At 40.6% G+C, this 24258-nt stretch overlaps 1 protein-coding gene across 3 annotated transcripts in view; it reads right to left on the reverse strand.

Moving 5' to 3' along the window:
• The window catches only part of ASB5 (ankyrin repeat and SOCS box containing 5), a gene marked incomplete at its 5' end in the record, with an annotated part of 94799 nt that overhangs the window by 11523 nt on the left and 59018 nt on the right, over positions 1-24258 (reverse strand). The window contains one exon of one of the 3 annotated variants that reach the window (XM_082608566.1): positions 2201-2261. The exons of the other annotated variants lie outside the window; for them this stretch is intronic. Within the exon in view, the coding sequence (XP_082464692.1) occupies positions 2201-2261 (61 nt within the window). Of the gene's footprint in view, positions 1-2200; positions 2262-24258 lie in introns of those variants that run through there. 3 annotated transcript variants of the gene reach the window in all.

Genomic DNA, 24258 nt, shown 5'->3' on the forward strand with positions numbered 1-24258 from the left:
ATATTCAGTTTAGTCAGCAGAGCAGTAGTAAATTGATAAGGTTTTAAGTAGTCAACGCTTAAATATATGTTTGAACTTAAATATTCATTTATAATATTTATAATGATCATGTGCTCCCTCCTGTATAATGGGTTGATAAATGTCATTATCCTTAATTTACCTCTGAAAGCTGTATGCTGAATCGTACGATGCCAATTTGTTATCACCGCCTATTCTTCTGTTGTTACTGGTTAATGTAGCAATTAACCAGATGTTGGGACTGGGAAAGGCCTATAGACATGGCCATTTGGATTCATTTTGGACTTATTTCTTTCTAGTACACTATGAAGACATTTAAGGGGCAGCAAAGCTAACAATATTTTCAGCTGAGGGTACTAGATATTCCTGTTTTGCATACAATTTATCCACCGAAACGGCTGCATTAGTCTTCTGGACCATTTCAGCATTGCTTGAAGATGTTCAAAAGAGAGAGAAAAGCAGGAAAAGGGCCATTTGGAAACCAGACTATTCCAGGGCCAAAATAAAGAAATGCAAGTATTCGTTGAATTTACCATCCCATCACAACCCGGGCTCTCCCCCAAGACCATCACATAGCTTTCTGTCCCCGCTGTCATCTTCTTGATCACCAAGACTTAAGTCCCTTAGAGTGGAAGAAAGAAAACTGAAGCCAGACTTTTGTAGGTGCATTTGCTATTCTCTCTCTTCATATGACCTCACTGGCGTGAACAAGGAGTTAAGTGTCACACAATCTGCAGGACAGGGCGGGTGGTGGTCCGTGAGAGAAGCACCGAGAACACATAGTGTTGGATGAGGGCCCCCTTGGCCCATCAGGCAAGGACCAGGCTTCTGAGAGCCACGGCCCTGGTACTTCCTGGGATGAACTCAGCTCTGCTCACCTGCCTTAAACAGGACCCCTGTTGCCTGTGGTGCCTTAAAGGAGGAGGTGGGCAGGAGAGGGGAAGAAGGAAATGGAAACCAGAAGGAAGTGAGAAACCAGGTGCGGGTCGGAGCCCAGAAGTTCACGGGGGGAAAAAGACTGCGGGGCCGGGAAGGCCTGGCTGTGCAGCCCAGCCTGGGGCGGTGGGCTTCGGGAGGTACCTAGCCTCTCTGCGAGTCAGGTTGCCCATAAAATAGGAAAAGCACTACCTATGAGACAGGACTGAGGGCAGAGATTAGCAGTGAGCATGCTAAGTGTGTGCCTGCCATGTAAGTGCACAAATAATACCTAGCATTCTTCGTTAAATATGAACTGATTGACAGGGGACGTTTTAGTATGAATTTTAAGGAACAATCCTTTTTTCTCCGAAAGTAGGGGAACTCAAACCATAGATAACAGCATCTATTGACCAAAATGATTTTCAGTGCTATCAGCTTAATTAAATAAACCATATAAAGCAATTGAATGATTTATAAATGTTTTTAAGCCAACAGTCAACACTGTTGCTGTATTCTTCTTTCCTAAGTAAGCTGTAAGAAATAAAGTCATGTCAGTCCAGTAAAGGAGTAACTTATAGTACATGCTTGAGGTCAATGAAAAAAAAAGTTTTTGTTTTGAATTCTGCTTGCTTAACTCCCAAGCACCCCCCTCTCATTTTCTTCCTCATAATTCCTCAGATGAATTTCTATAATTAATCTGGTAACATGTGAGAATCAAAGGATACATCATGCTCCAGTTTCCACTCTGAACTAAATCTTCACCCCTCCCTGTTTCTCCCTTTCAATATCTGAAATTTAGCAACTGCAAAGTTCCATTCAAATGTGTTCAATATTAAATATCTTACCTTTCAACGTGGATATGCTTTATAGTAGAAAGATTTATAAGCTTTCTCAAGACCAAACAGAAGATAAACATCTTCATTTGCAGCGACTTTTTAACTTTACAATCTTGTTAGACTTTAAACTGGGTATCTAAGATTTTTTTTAAATGTTCAGTTTAACTCCTTAGGATAAATCATTCAGTGTGAAAATTGTTTTACAAAAGTATCTGTAACTTTCACCAGCTAATCTAATGTCCACGGTTACAGTCTCACTGCAGCAACAGTGGAGGTGACCGCCTATATTTAGAAACAACACCGGCTCCCAGGCATCTGGTATATCATTTACAGCGAGAGAACCTGCCCTGTTCTGTAAACATCACCTTCCCAGAGCAAAACATTTACGTTCTTAGGTATTTACAGATTGCTGGGGGTCTGTACCATACCTAAATCACCATCTCCCCACGGCACTTCAAGCCAGCCACTGTTGAGGTAAATCCAACTCATGTCTTTTTTTGATCAGCATTAACAACAAAAAAAATCACTTGCCATGTGCTAGCTCTGTTCGGCCATTTTATGGAGCTCTAAGCTCCTTGTAACATGACCTTTCACCTCCAAAAAGAAAAATAGCTTTTGAAAAATCTGATTTCTTTTCAAAATTGCCTTTTCTTATTGCTCACTGCTCTTTGAGGAACTGGCTGTTCCTAACTCATTTTGTTTTCTCTTTACAGTATGTGCTGTGCAATGAAATAAAAACATTACACTTAGATCTCTGCTCAGGGCTATGATGAAACCATTTCAGGTTTCAGAAAGTCTTTGCCTTCTCCCCATCCTGGTCCCATCCGCAGAAGTGGAAGCAAGACTCATAGGAAAGCAGACTTAGCAGTGGTGCAGATGGCACTCTGGGTTTGGGTCACACCCAGTTTTCCTCAGTGGTCCCAAACAGGAAGGTCAGGACAGTTCTCTCAAGTAGGGGATTACAAGAGAGGTGAAGGGCAATGACCTCTTCATGTATGAATCCCAGTACAAAACGCGAATACACTTGACAGATGGTCGATCTTAAATCAACAATCCTCCTCATGGTGGACCTGGATTTACCAGGAAGTTCAGAACCCATCACTTTCACGGCCACTTTCTAAGACTCTATGCAGTTTCACGTTATTCATCTTAAAGAAGATCCAAAGATGTGGCTAAGCTTCAGGTTCAACAACATCTGACCCATCCCTATTCACAAGTTTATAAAATACTTTTAAAGTCACCAGGGATTTACTGACCCTTACTGTGTACTTTTCTGTTTAGCAGATTAATAGAGCCACATAAATCCTGGAGGACATGGTTGATTAGTGGGGAAGTAACATGTTGCCAAAACCAGTCTCTTCAGAGACTGAGACCGTCCTTGTCTTTCCATTCTCAGAACATGTGCTTGTCTTTCATTTCCTAAGAACGGTGCTAGTCTGGATCTGAAACCACCAGAGCGAGCTGTGCCTTGGGAACTCCAGGTATATGGACTGACTTGCACGGATGTGCCACTTACTCTGACTGATTTCCTGTTCACGGTCTAGGAGCCCCTCCTTATCTTATAAGAAGACAGGGTATGGGCCCGAACAGGAAAAAGCCACAGGATAAGTGAAAACATCGCTGTGGTTTATCTCAAGAAAAAGACTAAATTTTCAACAAAGTGAAGACAGTGGTTTCCCCCATGAATATCCAAAATCAAGACAAAAAGACCATTTAAGACGCATTTTTTTTTTTTTTTTTGCGGTACGTGGGCCTCTCACGTTGTGGAGCACAGGCTCCAGACGCGCAGGCTCAGCGGCCATGGCTCACGGGCCCAGCCGCTCCGTGGCATGTGGGATCTTCCCGGACTGGGGCACAAACCCGCGTCCCCTGCATCGGCAGGCGGACTCTCAACCACTGTGCCACCAGGGAAGCCCTAAGACGCTTTTTAAAAGCTAGTGCTGCTCTTAGGAGGGATGCCTCCATCATCCCAATTAACCCTTAGTGACCATTGGTGCTGCGGACAGAGCCTGCTGGGCTTCACCACAGAGACCTGAGTTCAGAGTCCAGCACAGACACTAGTTATGGGAGCTTTGGTGGTTATTTAAACTTTTGAACCTCAGTTTTCTCAACCATAAAGGGAAGGATAATTCTATCTCCATCATAGGGTTGTAATGAATGTGAAAGTACTTAGAACATTTGTACTAAACACGTTTGAAATATGACAAACCTAATTCTATATTAAACAGGTACCTCCGTATATCTGTCCCATGAGCTTTTTACTACATCTTCTCAACAGGAGATAGAGTAATTTACCTTATTTAAGATAACAAAGCTTTAGCTCACCTTATTCCTCTTACATATATCTGTAGGAGATATAAATGGATAGGAAATGGTCAAAATTCAGAGACAATTATCACATGCATAGGGACAGCTCTCCAAACTATAGCTCTTACCTGGACTCCCCTACAAATTTTAGTGACACATTACAAAATGGACTTCTGGACATTCATGTAGATATTTTGCTGGCATCTCAAGACATTTCTAAAAGCAAATTCATCACCTTTCTCTCAAAACCAGCTATTCCTTTTTGCTTCTCGATTGCTTTAAACAGTGGTGGCTTTCCTCCTGTCACCTGGCACTAATAATATGGTCTTCCATTTAAGTACAACAGTTTTCAGGGGAACTTCATATGTATTGACTATTTCCTGTGCTTTTTTGCAGGGAGGCGGTTATTATGGAACGAGGTACTTCTTTGTCGTCTTTTATTTTTCACGGATCCTCATCCCAAGCTCAGTCCTTGCATCAATCTACGCTCACTCTTGGGGGGAATCTCTTCTGGTCCCACTGATAAAAATATTATCTACATGGTGATCATCCCAAATTTATATCTCCAGACCAGCTCTCTCCTCTAAATTCAAGACGTGTATTTCCAGCTGGCTCTTCAACTTCTCCGCTTAGATATCTATGTAGACAAAATGCAACTTAATGTGCCCCAGACTGAACTCTGGCTGTGATCCTCCCAAATCTCCTATCAGTGAATGGCAACTCCATTATCCAGGTACTTCAAGACCAAAAGCCTTTGTGTAATCCTGAATTTGTCTCTATTTCGCACACCCCACGGGCAAACACCAGTAAGTCCGTTTGCCTTGACCATTCAAATAGAACCCAGCTTCGACTATTATCTCATAACCTCCACTGCTACTACCCTAGTCCAAGCCACCATAACCCTTGCCTGACTTACTGCAAAAGCCTCCTGACTGGTCTGTGTGTTTCCACCCATGCGCTCCCAACAGTCTGTCCTAAACACAGGATCTTTGTAAAGTCAGAAAGGCTCCGATGGCTTCCTTTCTCATCCAGAGTAAACTCCAAGGAACTTATGACCTACGAGGGTGTGTCCACATGTCCTCTGTGTCCGTGGTCCTCGTTCAGCCACCCTGAACAAACAGACTATCTGTGCGTCTGTCGACTCTGCCTGCGGGGCTTCTTTCTGAGATACGCACATGGCTTATGGCTGACTTCTGTTCTCCACTGGACGTGCCTCATGGGACAGCCCTTCCTCGACTATGAGAATGTCCTCCCCGCCCCCTCGCCAGCACTCCTGTCTCGTTTCCCTGCTGTGTCTTTCTTCAGAGCACTTATTACCAGATCTTAGAAATCGGGACTTGCTGCAGTGTGCTCACTGCCGTATCCCCAGCACCTACCACGTTAATGACATCTATTGAGGGATGAATGTGCAAAGTCACGTGAGTTGTAGAGGCTCTTTAGGGCTGGGGTGCTCTGACTCCTAAATTCATTGATTCTTAAACTGTGCCAGGCCTCTCGCTGTCCCCATCAATGGGCCCTGAGAGTACTTCCTTAAGCAATAATCTTGTGCCTCACATTCATCCACCGTTTATTCATTCATTAAATGGTGATCTATCTACCAGGCAATTTCGACCCTTCTGGATGCTGGAGATACACAGAGATGAGTGCAGTATGGTCTGCGTTCTCCTGAATTCAGTTTGGACTCTACCCTCCCAGATGGTTTTCCTGACAGCAGTCTCTATCTCACCAATCTTGCCTGAATGCTGCCAGCGAATTAAACTTCCCAAAGCACCTAGAGTTCTGGCTAGCTAGCCCATAGAGTGCCTTTTGAGAAATTGAAAAAGGCGCCCCTCTCCCGGGGCAGCGAAGCCCCCCTGCTCTGGGCACACATGCTCCGTCTTCACAGCAGCACGTGGCTGCCCTGAAAACCCCTCCGGAATCTTGTCGTTCTCAGGCTCGAAAACGTTACTGCCCCCTGTCCCCCACTGAATACAGTCTAACATTCTGATCCTGGAATTAAAGGTTACCTACAATATGGATTAGATCTTCCCCTTGGTTTTATGTTCTACCACTGACCTTCACATACCCTCATTTAAGCTAAACTGGGCGGTTGTGCATGTTCCCCCAAACAATTTCTTTTCCTTCCTTTTTCTATCATCTTCCCCCCAACTCAGTTCTCGTTTTCATATCGCAGAGTAACTTGTTGAGGTGTATCTGTGCTTTGGTTCTTGTTTTTCCTGCCCTGCTTCCAGGGGCTGATTAAGTCCAAACAGGAGAAGTGGCTTGAAGACAGCTTCTCTTACGTGAAGAGTTAGGCTCCTGGCTGGGTGGGTGGGAGGGGGGAGGTACCTTAGGGTGAGAAGGAGAGAGAAAAAAAAAGAGGAAGAAGAATAAAGAGGGGGGAGGGGCTTGTGAGGGATGAGGAGTGAAAGGAATAGACAGCGGGAGAGGCACAGAGCAAGAGAGAGAGTGTACTGTGCTGGCCCAGGTCCACGCCCTGGCTGCACGAGCACTGATGAGACACAGGAACCAGATGGGCCTTAAGCTCCTGTGTCCCCACCTTCAGGACAGAGTTACACGCTTTAGTCTGGCGTGGAGGCAGTTGATTTGCTGGACCTTTTTCAAGGGATACAAGGGGCTTGAACAATGGGTTCATGGGGGGAAGCGTGCGTGGGCTGAAGGCCGGCTGCGCCTCCCTCATGGGGCTGGATTCAGCTCCAGCCTCTGCGCCAGGTCTAAGGGAGAGGACGGCAGGAGATGTGACTGCAAAGACGGCATCGCCAGGAAGCTTGGGGGATGGAGTTTGAGGCCAGATTTAATCCAGAAGCTACAGAAGGCTGCCATTTTTGACCATGTCAGTTCCTGGAGTCAGGTTCTTTCTCCCCAGACTAGAATGGGCTTCTCCCTAAGCTCCATCCCGCCCATCTTGCAAAACCCAGCTCAAAAGCTTCCTCCTCCCCAAATCCCGCGGATAGCCCCAACAAGAGTGCCCCATTCTCCTCCCGTAATCCTCGGCTCCTTCCAGCACGGCTAGTACAGAGTCTGCAAACTCGGATTTTCTTAAATCAGAGTCTCACTCACCGCTGTTCTACTTCGGGCTTTTTCCGCCTTCTCAGACATAATCACATTGATCCTCACAAGAACCCTGTCTGAGAGGCCATGGGGAGCTGTGTAGTGGGGTTGAAGAATGGGCTGTGCAGGAAGGAATGTCTAGACTGGACCTCTGACTATCACATATTTGCTAATGCCACTCGGTAAATTTCTTTAAATTTCAGTTTGCTCATCTATAAAATGGGGGCGATAATATCTACATTTTCTAGTTGTTCTAAGGGTTAATGGGCCCCATGTGAGAAGTGTTTGACACAAAGCATGCCCTTAATAAAACTTGCTAAAACTTAATAAAATTATTATTTTCATTGTATGGAGATTCAAAGTGCTATGGACTGAATGTGTCACCCCAAAGTTACCATGTTGAAACCCTAACGCCCAACGTGATGGTGTTATGAGATGGAGACTTTGGGAGTTGTTTAAGCCATGAGGGTGGAGCCCTCACGTATGGGATCAGTGCCTTACAGAAGGGGCTCCAGAGAGATCCTTAGCCCCCTCACCATGTGGGGACACAGTGAGGAGGTGCCAGCAATGGGCCAGGAAGAGGGTCTTCATGAGAACATGACCATGCAGGCACTCGGTCTGGGACTTCCAGGCTCCAGAACTGACAGAAATAAATTTCTGTTGTTGATGAACTACCCTATCTGTGGTATTTTGTTATGACAGCCTGAATGGATCAAAACAGGACTGAATTGTGTGCCCCAAATTTCTATGTTGAAGCCTTCACATTCAACGTGTGTTTGGAGATAGTGCTGTAGGAGGTAATTGGGTTAAATCAGGTCATGAGGATGGGGCCCTAATCCGATAGGGTTGGTGGCCTTATAAAAAAGAAAGATCTCTCTGTCTCTGTCTCTGTCTCTCTTCCATGATCAGGCACCAAGGAAAAGCCATATGAGCACACAGTGAGAAGGCGGCTTTCTAAAGCCAGGAAAAGAGCGCTCACCAAAGTCTGACCACGCTGGCATCTTGAGCTTGGACTTTCCAGCCCCTAGACTGTGAGAAAATAAATTTCTGTTCTTTAAGCCACCCAGTCTATGGTATTTTGTTATGGCAGCCTGGGCAGACTAAGACAGAGATTAAATGATTTGCCTCAAGTTATAATCAGTAACTGACAAAGCAGGAAACACACTTGGTTCTTTGGAATGTTCAATGAAATTTTATGATACAACAGTTTCTCTTCAACCCCAGAACTCATAGTGTACTGTGTGGGCTGTTAATCCATAATGGGCCCATAAGAAATGTTATAACTAACTAACTAAGTCAACAAGCGAAGAGTTACCTCCTGAAAGTGAAAAGAACTGTGGAATTCTGTTTTCTACATTTTCATCTAATAATAATAATGTAATAATAATTTCTGAAGTAGTAGCAACAATATGGCAATACAGCAACAATAGCTGTATTCTTATCTAATTACGAAAGTGGTACGTTAAATAGGACAATAAATACATTGTAAAACACACAAAAAATCATAATGCCATTTTCCAACTATAACCGTTACAAACATTTGTTGTACATCCTTCCCAACTATTTTTCTAAATATACAATTTTTAATCAAGATGCAACCATACTACTCATATTGCTTTTAACCTTTTGTTTTCATTTATAGATATCACATGGTCATTGTTCCACTGCACAAAACATAATTTTATAGTATTTTAAATGATATAAATTAGTCATTTAAAATATTGTAGAATTGTATGTCATTGTATAGGTACACTATTATTTACTTAGTTAATCCCCTACTAAATGATGTTTAGGTGGCTTTTAGTTTGGAGGAATCAACATTATTTCTTATCTTTGTGAATGTGTCTAATTATCTTCTTAGGGTAAATTCTCAAAACTTCTATACATGTCATCAAATTACCCCCAGCAAGACTGGACCTATTTACATTCTCATTAACAGGCTGGAAAAATTTGAATTAAATCTAATGAATGTTTGCCAAGACATTTTGCTTTTTTTTAAATTGAACCATGGACCATTTCTTTTTTTGTTCTATTTTCAATATATTTAAGCTGTGTCAAAGAGGATTCTGTAAAACTACATCTCCTTTACACAAAACTAGATTTTTAACATAATTTTAAAGCTTATTTTCAACTTTTTCTGGAGTCTGTCTTCAGTGAAGGTGTGTGAGGCTCATCCAGGTGAATGAGTTTACTTAGTTTAAAATTTTTTACCACCGTATCCAACTCTGTTGCTCATAACTCTGGTCAAGCACATATTTAGATAACTGACTCTTCATGTAGGAAATGGCAGAATAATCTTTGTTGTACGATAATTGCCTGCATTCCTCCTGGATCTTTAAAGAGTCTGAGAATGATGAGACTATTTATTACTGCTTCCCTGCAGCCGGCACAGTGCCCAGAACATAGTAAGTACTCAATAAACACTTGTTGAACCATTAACTTGTCTTTGTAGTCACCTGCTTTTTATCTATACTAATTTGTTCTTAATCTTTACTGACAATCTTAATGTTAAAGAGAAATGAAAAGGAAACGTACTTTGGGGTCAGGGGTGAGGGGGAAGAATCAGGTTGCTTTCTCGGTCTTTTAAAGGAATGACAGTGTTTTATCCTACTTAAAAATTTGTTTTGCATGTTTTCTAAATTTATAACAATTTCTAAATAATATTCATCAGGCCCCAACCATTATATAGTAAATACAGCTCTTACACTGTGGGGAGTAGGGGGTCACTTTTATGTCTAAACCTGTATTTCCAACCTTTAAGTCCATCATCGACCATACTGATGTTCTACAAAAGTTGACACTTATTCTTTCAAAAAAGAATCTCCTTACACAGCTGCGTTTTGGTACTGTGCTTATTCTCCCCAATAGCTTTCCTATTTTTCTAGTACTAAAATTAAAAGCTTGGCACCAGGGCGCTTTAGGGAAGTGGTTCTATTCATTTTTTTGCCTACATCACCCTCCTACTTTATAGTTCAATTTCAATGATTCGAAATTTCCAGATTTAGTTGCTTGGCAACAGTCTTTTCCTGCTTAATAGCAGCTTTCCTTGTTCCCACATCAACTTAGAAACACCTGCTGAACCGGAAAGGTAAACAACCCAGAGTGTTTACTGCACAGTCATAAGGAAGATTCCACAGGTGCATTTTCCACACGCTAAAAGGTGAAAATACAGTGTAGCCCTTTGCCATGCCATACGTTTACATGTCAGAGTCCGCATTCTGGAAAGCATCCACAGCTTCAAGTTAGTATTTGCAAAAACAGGTCAATATCGTTTATTTCAGGACACCAACAGACTTGCAATGTCTGCTCTACTAACCTTGACTGGTCAGAATACCCCAGCTAGCTTTTCGCTTAGAAGAGCATCCTTCTACGCTCGCTAGCCTTCTTTTCGGGAGGGTCTGCTTAGTGCAGTTCCCTTCAACAGCGCTGTCTGTGGGCATAGTGGGGACGACGTTTCTGCCCAGACAACCAGATGTCACAGTGCAAGGGCTCCAGCCAGAACAAAAAGGTCAGCGGCTGGATTTCTAACTACTTTTTCCCTTCCCTTTGGGCTTTCACAGACATTCCTGCGTGCTGACTGGAGGATGGCCTCCACATTGAACCCTATTCAGAAACACGGGGGGCAGGGCTGGTAGGGGTGGGACTGGGTCAGAAAGGCAGTAGCTTTTCTATTTTTAAAGTGGAAACTCGGCTGCTGCCAGCTGAGTATTTAACTATCTGAGTGACACAGAAAGTAAAAATGTGTTAAATTGCCTTTCCTAGTGGGAAACAGAATAGAAACTGAGCCCTGTCTTTAAAACATGAGAGCCTATTTGAAATATCTATTGATACAAATCAATCCAATGTAGGATCGCCTGTCGATGACAGCAATAAACAACGTTGCAGCCAGAAAGCTCAATCATGGCCGGTGACCAGAGAGTCTGTCTCCTCCATCCTCAGAAATAAATAGTGTGTGTGCCTTAGGGTCAGCTGGTAGCTAGCTCATGTTTTCATCTTGTAAGGATCTAAGTTTAGAATTGGCTTCCATACAAAATCACAGTCTTCCTATTTATATAGGCATAGCTCTCTATTGTGATTTTTTTCTGGAGGTCATTTCTAGACCAAAAGACGTCAGCAGTCAATTTAAGTACAGCTGAGATTTTTCACCGTAAAAGGCAGAGGAAAGGGTAGCTGGAGAGAAGAGAGGAAAAACCAAACACGTGCCTGGTATTTTTTGCTGGCGCGTAAAACTGAACAAGGAACATGGTCCTTGACTGAGTCAAGAGCAGTGGCTGAACCATGACAGGGCACCAAGGATTAACTGAGCTGGTGATCCTGTTACATGGTATTAACCTACTGAGGTTGGTCTAGATGAAAAATGGTCACAGATTCTATTATCTATATTTTTCAATCACTATTACCAGGGTCTACCTTATGCTGGTATACACAGAAAAAAAATTATTGGGGGTACTGCCTTCTTATAACAAGCTGGGTAAGAGAAGAAAACATCTCATGAGCAAGATAATTTTCCCCTGTTCATATCTGCTGTTGCATTTCATTGCCAATATTGACTTCAAAGTTATCACGAATGAATACCAGGAATATCTTTTCCTTATCTTGGATTGATTTCTAATCCTCGGAACTATGTGACCTGGGGCAAATAGCACAATGATAACTCAGTTTCCTTTTCTATAAAATGAGGAGCTTGGAGAAGATGGCTGTTTTCTGGCTTTAGCATTCTTTGATTCAGAGTCTAGGACTAACATAAAAGGCCAGGGTGGTATGTGAGCTTTGGGCATATTATATCACCACAAAGGAGGCCAGACACTCCCAGTAAAACTGGAACTTGGGGTCAGCTTAGCCGAGGCTATTTGTACGGGGGAAACATTCCTAGGAGGTGAGAAAACCTTAAAGGTAGTCCAGGAAGGGGCTTATGGAGTCCAGCATATTTACAGGAGCCAATTGTCATGAACCACTGGCTCTCTGCCCTCACTGGTACCCATAAGGGGAGTGCAAGGACCTACATAAGCCACACAGTGAAAGTAAATACTAATTTTTGTTTCTAAAAGAAACTTCAATTTCAAACTTTTGACTTTTTGGCTTTGCACTTTTCTTTTGTTATTGTAAAATAAACATGGGATGCTTTCTTATAAGAATTGGGACATTTTTGATCTTAACAATCTTGGACCTCTGGTCTTCTAATGGCCTCTTCCTATGTCTGTCTCCTACACTATGTTGTGTACTCTGAGTACATACACCTGTTATTCAACAGGTCCACCACTGCACCTCTTACAATGGGCAGTCAAAAACTTATTAGTTTAAAATGTAATTTGCATATGGAATTCCCAAGAATACTTTAAGAAGGCCTTCTATAGTCCATGGGGGGTAATAAGTGGATTTCCAGTGCAGCGGGGGGAAAAGAAGCCATTGCATTTGACCATAACCACATACTTAGTTAACTGAGGTGTGTGTGGCCTGCAGAACACATATAATAATTCACATAAATAATCAGGTGGATCAAGGAGATCACAGTTACTTCTTCCAAAAATTTTAAATACATCAAAAGTATAAGTAGTTTTCTAAAGTGACTCTATGGAATTGAAAGAAAATGTTTCAGTTTATTTACTGGAGAAAATAAGGGACGAAAGATTGCATCGATTATGCACAGCTGTATGATTTCAGTAAAATATGCACAGTGAAGTGAATATGTTTGGCACAGAATCATTTAAATGCCGGGTATCTGTGATTGTATAAATAAGAACTCATGGTGAAATCTCCAGACATATAGAAGCATCTAGCATCTTGCCTAGTGTAAATAAAAAAGTGGATTAGATCAACTGTGGGATTTCATCAGGCTCTGCGAGTAGGCAGACGTTTTAAAGAAAGCGGTATTGATAAAACAATAAGGAAAATAAGAAAAATTATTTCATAGAAGATAATGAACTCTGAACATGTCTCAGAAAAAGTATCTGAGATAGATTACAGATTGGAGATGGCATGCTATTACTGCCCACAAAGGCTAAAATGAAGTTTGAACCCTTGTAAGAAGGACATGGGAAATGAAACAGGGTAATTCTATTCCCAGGAGCCATTCTATTCCCACTTTAACAACGTTAGCGTATCTGAAAACACGGGGACCTATGTTTAGTCTGGTTGCCAATCCTCAGTGATAAAGTGATACTAAGGTTGTAAAAGCTTCAAAGAAGGACACTGGAAATCATCGGAGAGACAGCGCACTTCTACAGGAGAGAAACCTTATTACTTTTATTTATTTATTTTGTTGCGGTACGCGGGCCTCTCACTGCTGTGGCCTCTCCCATTGCGGAGCACAGGCTCCAGACACGCAGGCTCAGTGGCCATGGCTCACGGGCCCAGCCGCTCCGCGGCATGTGGGATCTTCCCGGACCGGGGCACGAACCTGTGTCCCCTGCATCGGCAGGCGGACTCTCAACCACTGTGCCACCAGGGAAGCCCCCTTATTACTTTTAGATACTTCAAAATGGAAAGTTGACATATAAGAGGGAATATGATTGAAATCTACATAATCATACAAGTCACAGGTGTGAATAAACTTTTTAAGACATTCTGAAATACTAGGAAGTTAGATCATGTTCTGACAGTTTTAAAAGCTAAATTTGGGACACAAATGTAAACTCTTAAATAGACATTTTTCCAAAGAAGACATACAGATGGCCAAGAGGCACATGAAAAGATGCTCAACATCACTAATTATTAGAGAAATGCAAATCAAAACTACAATGAGGTATCACCTCACACCGGTCAGAATGGGCATCATCAGAAAATCTACAAACAACAAATGCTGGAGAGGGTGTGGAGAAAAGGGAACCCTCTTGCACTGTTGGTGGGAATGTAAATTGATACAGCCACTATGGAGAACAGTATGGAGGTTCCTTAAAAAACTAAACATAGAACTACCATAGGACCCAGCAATCCCACTACCGGGCATACACCCAAAGAAAACCATAATTCAAAAAGACACATGCACCCCAATGTTCACTGCAGCACTATTTACAATAGCCAGGTCATGGAAGCAACCTAAATGCCCATCGACAGAGGGATGGATAAAGAAGATGTGGTATGTATATAAAATGGAATATTACTCAGCCATAAAAAGGAACGAAATTGGGTCATTTGTAGAGACGTGGATGGACCTAGAGACTGTCATACAGAGTGAAGTAAGTCAGAAAAAGAAAACAAATATCGTATATTAACGCATATATGTTGAATCCAGAATAATGGTAGAGAAGAACCAGTTTGCAGGGCAGAAATAGAGACACCGATGTAGAGAACAAATGTATGCACACCAAGGTGGGAAAACTTGGTGGGGGGGAGGTGGGATGTACTGGGAGGTTGGGATTGACATATATACACTAATATGTATAAAATAGATAACTAATAAGAACCTGCTGTATAAAAAAAATTAAATTAGATTAAAAAAAAGTAAACTCTTTTTATTTATTTATTTTTAGTTTACACAGTAACAAAGTTCAGGAGCTCATTGCTCCAGAAAGGTGGTATTTAGGTAAACTAATGAGTGACTAACCCATAGGTGAAGGTTTTTGAGGGTGTGTGCCTGAGCTGGGGGACTTGATCATGGAGTTCCTCCACTGTCAGAAAAAGAAGATCAAGATGAACAGACGCTTGCTTGGATCTGGGTTGGCACTTTCCCCCATTATGACCGTGGAATATTTCTGACATATATGCCATCCACCACCCAGTTTAACAGTTACCAACTGATGCTGAGTCTTGTTTCATATACAGCCTACCCACATCTCTCCCCACCCCTATTCCTATGATTATTTTGAAGCAAACCTCATCATATTGTTCCACCCATAAATATTTCAGTACAGATCTCTAAAAGATGCAGACTCAAGGCAGAAATAGAGACACAGATGTAGAGAACCAACATACGGACACCAAGGGGCGAGGTGCGGGGTGGGAGGAATTGGGAGATTGGGACTAACATATATACACTAATATGTATAAAATAGGTAACTAATGAGAACCTGCTGTAAAGCACAGGGAACTCCACTTTGCTGTACAGTAGAAACTTACACACATTGTAAAACAGCTATATCCCAGTTAAAAAAAAATGCAGACTCTTTGCAATCATAACTACTATATATCATAATCCCACAAAAACAGTACTTCCAATACATCAGCATCTACAGGTCAGTAGTTTTTATTTTCTAAAGAGCCATTCAATTCATAAACTGCTTTCTATAATGATACCTAAATTGATATAACCGTTAACTCCTTTATCTTGGGGCAAAAATCAGTGATCTCTCCCTTTTCTAAATGTCTGTTTAAAAAACATAAGAGTCCCCCCCAAAAAACATTGCTTGTTTTCTCTGTTACCAAGGGCTCACTAAGTACAAGACACAACCATCATCTTAAATCATCACGAAGATAAGGTAGAGCCCCTTTACCTGTAAGTGCCAAATTTCCACCCTTGCAAATTCCCATCTGGAAAAGGCCATTATTCAGTTCTTGGTGGCTGCCTTGCTGTGCGCTTCATTACAAAGCCACGTGTACGTATACCTCTTAAGCATCATCTCTGAGCCCCGTTCTTGCTTCATTTTACTTTTTATTGTTTTGTCTAAACATGAGTTCCTACATCTATTGGCCTAGTGATGGGAACTGAGGGCAGGTGGGGTCTGAGGGCAAACCTGACCGAAGTCTCTTGGGAAAAATAGAGGGATTGTTACCTAACAGTTAACCCTTGTTTCAAAGGTTATCTACCTCTTGTATAAAGGCTGCTGGGAAACCTATAGCGACATCTTGTGGTCCATGACAGCTCCTGTCTTAGTTGGAACTGAGTGGTTAGGAGAGGCCAAAGAGGCCTGAAAAATCCCAATTAACGAAAATACGGTTGGTATCATTACAAAACCACACATGTAATGGTGGTGCCTAAACCATGTGATGAAGGCTTTTTATTAGCTTGTGTGCACAAGCCTTTGAGAATAAATGTCATATAAGAAGGTCTTTCCAATGTTACCAACGTTGGGGGGGTATGATGAAAAAACTATAAGCATAATAAAAAATTCCAGTTCAATATAGTTTGAAATAATAATATATATGTCCACACAAAACACGTTTTCATGGTAGATCCTGAAACAAGATGGTAAGGAGCTTCTATTGAGGAAAATATACCTGTCTCCATTGTCCAGGAAACTAAATTATGAGGAGTCATTCTCCTTTAGCTGTTCTTACAGGTGATTTCTACCAAACTCAAATATTTGTTAATTTTGAAAGCTAAAATCTCAAAATGTTTAAAACATCTTGTATAATGTTATAAAACATGCCCTTGAGTTTGGAATATTTCAAACTATACCAAATGACGCAAACAATTTTTTAAGAGACACAAATAATCCCTGCACGTAGAAAGAAAGTAATAAAATACAATTTTAATTCAAAATACCTGAATGCTTAAGCCATGAGAGACTAGCATAAACTGTAACTACTAAGTATATTAATTCCTAGTTGTGCAATGAATGAATAAAGGTAGTGAGATGTCATTCATTCATTCGTTCATTCACCCATTCATTCAATATTTATTAGGTGCCTACCAGGTGCTACTTCCTGGGGACACAAAATGAAAAGGTGGTCACTGCCCACTTGAAACTTAAACTCTACAGAGGCATCTGAGAATTGCGTGAACCTCGATCACTACCTAAGCAGCCTTTGTATGTCTGGGAATCAAAGGCTCTTCAAGTCATGCCAAACTCAGAAACTCCCACAGCAAGGTTGCAGCAGTACCCCTTAACTGCTAGAGATATCCATAAATTATCTGGTTTACGTGTATAACTTTCACCGACGTTTACTAAATCGTAAGTGGTAAACAGTGATTCTCAATAAAGAGGACACGACGTTACCACAGATGGTATATTTCCATCACGAAGACTTCTGTGAAGCCCAGATCTTTGTGGAAGAGTAAGGAAAAACCAATTTTTTGCTGTTGCTGTTATTCTTAACGTGGTATCTTTGAAAGCACTTGGCTAGCCTGTAAGCTATGAAATCACTGGAAAAACAGCAAAATGAAAGATACTATTGTAAAAGAAAAAATAAACAAGGAAGATCTAACCAAAGAGAGCGATCCTGTTTTTGAAAGCAGGACTACACATTTTTCAGACCTCTGCTAAACATATATTTAAAATAAAGTACATATTGCATTAAAAAATTCCTAATTTTTTTTATCACAATACATAGGAAAAAAAGATTTTAAACTCTCATTGATGTGACTTTCTTTTTTTTTTTTTTTACCAATTTTACTTACATCAGCAATTTATCTACATTTGATTTGTTAGATGTCAGGAGAGCCACTTTCTAATGGAGCTACTGTAACCAAGCAGGACCCTGCGAGGTCTTCCCAGAACAGACCTCCACCGGTGTCCTCCACCTGCCTTTTGTCTGTAGAAAAACTTCAGTCAAAGAATAAATCTAATCAGAGAAATGAGAAAATGCAGAAAGGAAAACAATGAAGCAAGAGAAAATAATAATACTTTAGCCACTGAACAAAGTCAAGGACGTTTAGCTCTTCCTCAAGGGCTGTAGATAACACTCTGAGCCATGTCCTTTGAGCTGTTTTGCAGATACTGAAACTCCCACCAGATGGAAGAAGTTAACCGCATGCTGCCCACCAGCACGTAGACCGCAGGCCTGGGGGAGCCAGAAGGCCGATGATGCTGATTCCCCATTACCTCACCACCAACCAATCAGAAGAATGTCCACGAGCTGACCACGCCCTGCTCCTTGAACACTGTAAGACTCCTCACTACCCGCTCCGGGGGGGACACACAGTCTTGAGGGCAGTAGCCCGCTGTGGCCCCCTTCCCCTGGCAAAGCAATAAAGCTGTTTCTTTCCACTTCACCCCAAACTCTGTCTCCAAGATTTAACCCGGCACCGGTGCACAGAGGCTGGATTTCAGCAACACTCCTTGTTCCAGTATTAGTGTCTTAATTAGGAGCCTCAGCTCTGCAATCCAACTGCCAAAGCTGCTTCGTCTCCCAGTTCAGCCAAATACTAAAATTGTTACCTTGGGAAAGCTACTTACTTTCTTTGTGCCTCAATTTCCTTACATGGAAAATGGGATAACAAGCCTACCTTGCAGGATTTCTCTGAGAATTAAATGAATTAATACATAAATCAGAACAATGCCTGGTACCCAGTGAGCCCCCTATTAATGTTAGTTTTTTTCTTTTTTTTGCGGTACGCAGGCCTCTCACTGCTGTGGCCTCTCCCGTTACGGAGCACAGGCTCCGGACGCACAGGCTCAGTGGCCATGGCTCACGGGACCAGCCGCTCCGCGGCATGTGGGATCTTCCCGGACAAGGGCACGAACCAGTGTCCCCTGCATTGGCAGGCGGACTCTCAACCATTGCGCCACCAGGGAAGCCCTAATGTTAGTTTTTATGGCATTATTCTTACTAGTTTATAATGTAGATATAAATGCATCATTCATGCTTTCTTCATTAAATCTTGTCTTTCTATCTAGTGGCAAAATTGAAAAGCAAATTCAAAACCCTCAAGTACTTCAGTTACTGGTAAACCCTACAGATATTCATGGTTCATTAGTTGTTTAGTGACTATGGTGTATATAAAACAGTTTCTGGTATACTAGATGTGACTTTGCTACCTCATAAGCAAAACAAAACAAACAACCAAACAAAGACAGCCCATGAAAATGAAGCAACAGAAAACACTGCAGAAGAAAAGTTGCAGGCTCAAAAATACATCCATCCTATGTCACAGGTGAGTCTACTGGTTGCAGAGAAAGAAACGTTCATTGATATATAACAGACCAGCCATTTTCATGTAAAAGTCAAAAATTTAGGAAACACTAAAAATATTAGAAATGAGGAAATTTTTTAAAAGAGGAAAAAGCCACACATTTTGAGGTAATAATATTCTGGAAGATGGAAGTCTCTTAAATATCCTTATCAACAGCCCCTTGGTTCTGGAAGGTTTTGCCAGTGGTGATGAAGCCAAGATGATCTGGACAGTCCCCAAGTTTGCCGAGTTGAACTGAATCCAGATCAAGTTGAATTTTACCTAAGTTTTTTCCTGAACAGACAAAGAACTGATGGCAGTTCTTAAATGTGCAATAACGCGCTATGACGTCTTACGCTGGAAGTGCCTTAATAACTTTGCCATTACCCCAGGGCTTTTACCCCAGATGTTGATGTGGAACTGTGCGTAAACCAACCTGTTAGTTCATCATGCCAATCCCCCCCCCAAAATTCCCTTAGTTATGTCCGTATACATTCATTTCCAACACCGCCACCCTGTAGCTCAAGGCCTCGCCTGAGCTACTGTACGTTACCTACTGTAATAGTCATTCCCTGCTCTGCTTACATTCATTCTGGCTGTTGTTCAACCCATCTTCTCTTTATTGATCAAGTGATATGTTTGGGATCTGCTTCAAAATAGTTCCAAGGTAACTTTAGCAGCTTTGATTGTGTGCTTCTGCAAAAGCAAGGTTGTATCTCCTAATAGGATGTTATCTTGCTGCTCAATTTATGGGCCAGGATGTTACTTAAAACAGGAAACCTTACCATAAGAGATTTCTTAGAAAGATGATTTCTCGTGCTCGTTTTGGTTTGCTGATATTTCACTTAAGATTTTTGCAGCTACAATCCTGAGTGAGATTAACCTCTGATTTTCCTTATACTGACCTTCTCAAGTTTTGGAAATGTATCAGTTAAATTTCGATCTCTCTGAATATAATATATAGAACGAGGGATTTCTTATACCAATGAGCCCTTCCACAGGTGTGGGTTAAGAAGCCTCTGCAAGGCTGTTGTCTTTGCATGTATGTTGGGCTTGGCTTTACTGTAGACTGCCTGGCTGGAGGTCTGCAGTGAGAGCCGAATGTGAAGCAGGGGAGAGCAAGGATGTACTGGAACCAGAAGAAAACCTGGATGGTGTTTGTCTCTCACCACCTCCAACTTCCAAGATGCAGGTGACCTGAGGAGAAGCTGGTACCCTTCACCACTTGAGAGGCAGTCGGGAGGGAGCTGAACCAGCTGTGGGTCTGGATGTTGCTGGATGAGCAGTGGCCTGTGCCGGCAGCCATGGTGCCCAGTGTCCACAGCAGACTTCAGAGTGTAAAGATGGTGGCTCTTCACTCTGTACATATTTTTCTTCTGGTTGCTCCCAACCCAGAACAACAGAGGAGAGGGGATTCCGGGAAGCAGTTCAGGATAACTAAGGTGACACCGTACAAAGACGCCACAGGTAACAGGGCACTGACTCCACGGGATGAGAGGCTAGTCTCTTGTTTTCTCTACTGTCATGGTTCACCTATTAGAAATATTTCTACCTAGGGTGCTTGGTAGAAGCCACTGGTAAAATCATCTACTCTTGGAGATTTTTTCGGAGGAAGTTTAAAAACTAATGATTATATTAGTGATCCTCAGACTACTTAGGTTCTTTATTTCTTAAAAAACTCAGCTTTGATAAGTTATATGTTTTAGGAAATTGTCTATTTCATCCAAATAGTCAAAATTATTGGCATTAAGTTGTTATATAACAACCACTTATTATAAAAATTTCAGCAACGTCTGCTATTATGTTCTCTTTGATTCCATCTGTTGTTTATTTGTAGCTCTGTTCTGACAGAGGTATACTACTTACTAGTTTTTCAACAGGTTATCTTTTAGCTTTGTTTATAATCTGTTGATAAAAAGTTACTTTATTAATTTCTACTTGCAGCTTTATTATTTTCTTCCTTCAGTCCGTGGAAGTTGATTTTGCTCTTTTCATAATTTTGATTGCTTGATCTATGAGTTAAAGATATTTTCTGTTTCCAAACATAATGAGATTTTTTCTCATTGCATTGTTAATGATTTCTACATTAATTTAACTGAGAGGAGTGGATGTGTTCTATATCAGAGGTCAGCAAACTATGGCTCCTGGGCCACATCTGGCCTACCATCTGTTTTGGTAAATAAAGTGTTATCAGAACAGAGCAAAACCCATTCTATTGTACATCATCTATGTCTGCTTTGAGACTATAACTGCAGAACTGATACTACATGGCACACAGAAGCTAAAATATCTACTTTCTGATCCTCTACAGAAAAAGTTTGCCAACCTCTGGTCTGTCTAATACCAGACATCTGAAATTTCTTAAGACATGCTTTATGGCCCTGTGGATGCTCAAGTTTTGTAAATGTTCAAAATCTACATGAAAAGAATGTGAATTTAGAGTTCCATTTACCAATAAGAGCTACCTCTTAAATTTCTTCTATATGTTTATATAGTGAGCAGTGTTTGTCTCCTTAATCTATCAATTACTAAGATAATTCTATGAAAAATTTTTCTCTTTCTCCTTGTAGTTATGCCAATATTTCAATTTTCTATTTTGAAGCCATTTTACTGGGTGAATACACAGACTTGCTACAGCTTCTTAGTAGATTCAACCTGTTATTATATAGTGGCATCCAGTAATTTTTTTTTTTTTGCCTAAAAATCTTACTTATCTCACATTAATATAGTGACAGCACTTTTATTTCCTGAGGCACATCTCTCACGATCCTTTTATTTTCAACTTTTCTGAATCCTTATGTTTTAGAAGGGCCAATCAAAAAGTTCAATCTGAAAATTATCTTTAGAGAACTCAATTTATACTTATTTAAATTACTAATAGATTTAGATTTATTTTTCCTATATTAGTTTTTATTTTCTCCACCTTTTCTGTAGCTTTGTTCTCTTTCTTTGGTTCTTCTGATTTGATTAATTTTATAATTCTGTTTCCTGCTCTTCTCTGAAAGTTATATATTGTATTTATTTTTTACCATTATCTGTACCTTAAATTTTATTCAGACTCAAGCTTTAAGGGGATCTAGAACAGAATCATAGTCAATTAATTTTTGTGCTGAAGGTTTTAATCCATAGACTGAAGGAAGAAGAAGAAATTTAAAAATGGTAGTATGGCAATTAGAAAGAAAGAAACCTGGCATTATTCACAAATAATATGATTTTCTACCTAAAACACCCTACAGAACATACAGATTCTTATTAGAATTCATAAGAGAGTTTAACAAAGTTTCTGGGTATAAAATTAATATACAAATTAATTGTAAATACAATTAATTTGTATTAATTGTACAAATTAACCTACAATGTACAGGTGGAAAATGAAAAAAACTAACAAGATACTATTTATAGTAGCATAAAACAATTCAGTACCCAGGAATAAATTAAAGGAAAAATATGTAAGACCTTCTCAGGGGATAATAATAAAACAATACTGAGAGACATTAAAGAAAACTTATATAAATGGGAAAACATATCATGTTTATTCATTGGAAGGTCAAGTGTTGCCAAGATGTGAATTCTCTCTCAAATCAATGACTGATAAGTTAAATGAATTCCAACAATAAACTCAACAAGTGTTTTGGGAATCACAGAAGTTGCTTCTAAAATAGTTATAACTCTACCAGGTATCAAAACATAGTGTAAAGCTGTAGAAACCAATATAGTGTGGTTTAGGTCCGGGGAAACGTAACCAGTAAGAAAGCCTATAAACAGATGGGCATGATAGGCCCTATACTTATTCAGAGTGGGTCTGCTGCAACTGTAAATCATACCATTCCAAAAATCAATTCCAAGTGGATAACTGGAAAGGAAAGCTTTAAGAAGAGAATTCAGGAAAATACTTTCATTATCTTGAAATACAGCAGGGTTGTAACAAATAAATTACACACGAAATATTAACCAAAATGGAAAAGATTTATAATTTGACTATTTTTAAATTAAGAACTTCTGTTCACCAAAAGAAAAACCATAAAAAGTGAAAAGACAAGCCACAGAAGATATTTATAAGAAGTTCCTTCAAGTTTTTTTTTCATTTTCTATCTAATTGTTAGAATATAAAAATAACTTCTAAATATCCACAAAAAAGGAGAAGATAATGCAATTGAACAGATGGCAAAATATTTGGCAGGCACATGACAAAAGAGAAGTACAGATGGCTAATAAACATGAAAATGGCATTATTAGAGAAATGAAAATTAAACCATAAGATATCCCTACATGCTCGCTAGATCGGCAAAAATTAAGAATATCGGCAATACCAAATCTTAGCAACAGTGGGAAGCACAGCAAATTCTTATATGCTGCTGGTTTCACTATAGATACAACCATGTTGGAAAACAGTGTAACACTAGGTAAAAAAACGAAAGATATTCATGCTGTTTGACCTGACAATTCCAGTCCTAGAGCTATACCAACTTATTTGTACTGGACATTTACAGCAATATCATCCGTAATTACTCTAAATTGGGAATGGAATTTATAGCATTGAACATGAGTGAACTTCATATACACATAGATAAATCTTCCTATCATATCATTTAGTGAAAAAAAACAAGTCATGAGAGAGTGTTTAGTGGATGATTCAACTTATAAAATTTAAAAACAGACCAGGGGCTTCCCTCGTGGCGCAGTGGTTGAGAATCTGCCTGCCAGTGCAGGGGACACGGGTTTGAGCCCTGGTCTGGGAAAATCCCACATGCCACAGAGCAACTATGCCCGTGAGCCACAACTACTGAGCCTGTGCGTCTGGAGCTCGTGCTCCGCAACAAGAGAGGCCACAACAGTGAAAGGCCCGCGCACCGCGATGAAGAGTGGCCCCCGCTCGCCGCAACTAGAGAAAGCCCTCGCACGAAACGAAGACCCAACGCAGCCAAAAATAAATAAATAAATATTAAAAAAACAAAAACAGACCAAATGAAACCTTATCAATTTGGGATGTATTCAGAGGAGTGAAAACCAGAAAGAAAGGCAAGAAAATGATAACAATAAAAGTTAGTCGCCCTCTCTTTGGGGACAGGGAGGGTGTTGTGGTTATAAAGGTTTACCTGGAGGGCTTCTGGGGTCCCAAGGATGCTCCACTTCTTGACTTGGGCCGTGGTTAAACAGGTTTCTGCTTTACAGTCTTTTATTAAATTATATAAATGAGTTCTGTTCATTTTTTTCCCTATGTAGTTTATTTTTTGATTAAGAAGATGCTAATTAATAAAGACAGGGCAGCCAAAAAGATTTTAAAATAGAGGATGAGGTTAGCAGAAAACATAACACCCCAGTAAGAGACGAGGAAGCACTTGGCTCTTCTGACCCTGA

The sequence above is a fragment of the Mesoplodon mirus genome, assembly GCF_964341445.2.
Source record: "Mesoplodon mirus genome assembly, chromosome: 20".
Taxonomy (NCBI): Eukaryota; Metazoa; Chordata; class Mammalia; order Artiodactyla; family Ziphiidae; genus Mesoplodon; species Mesoplodon mirus.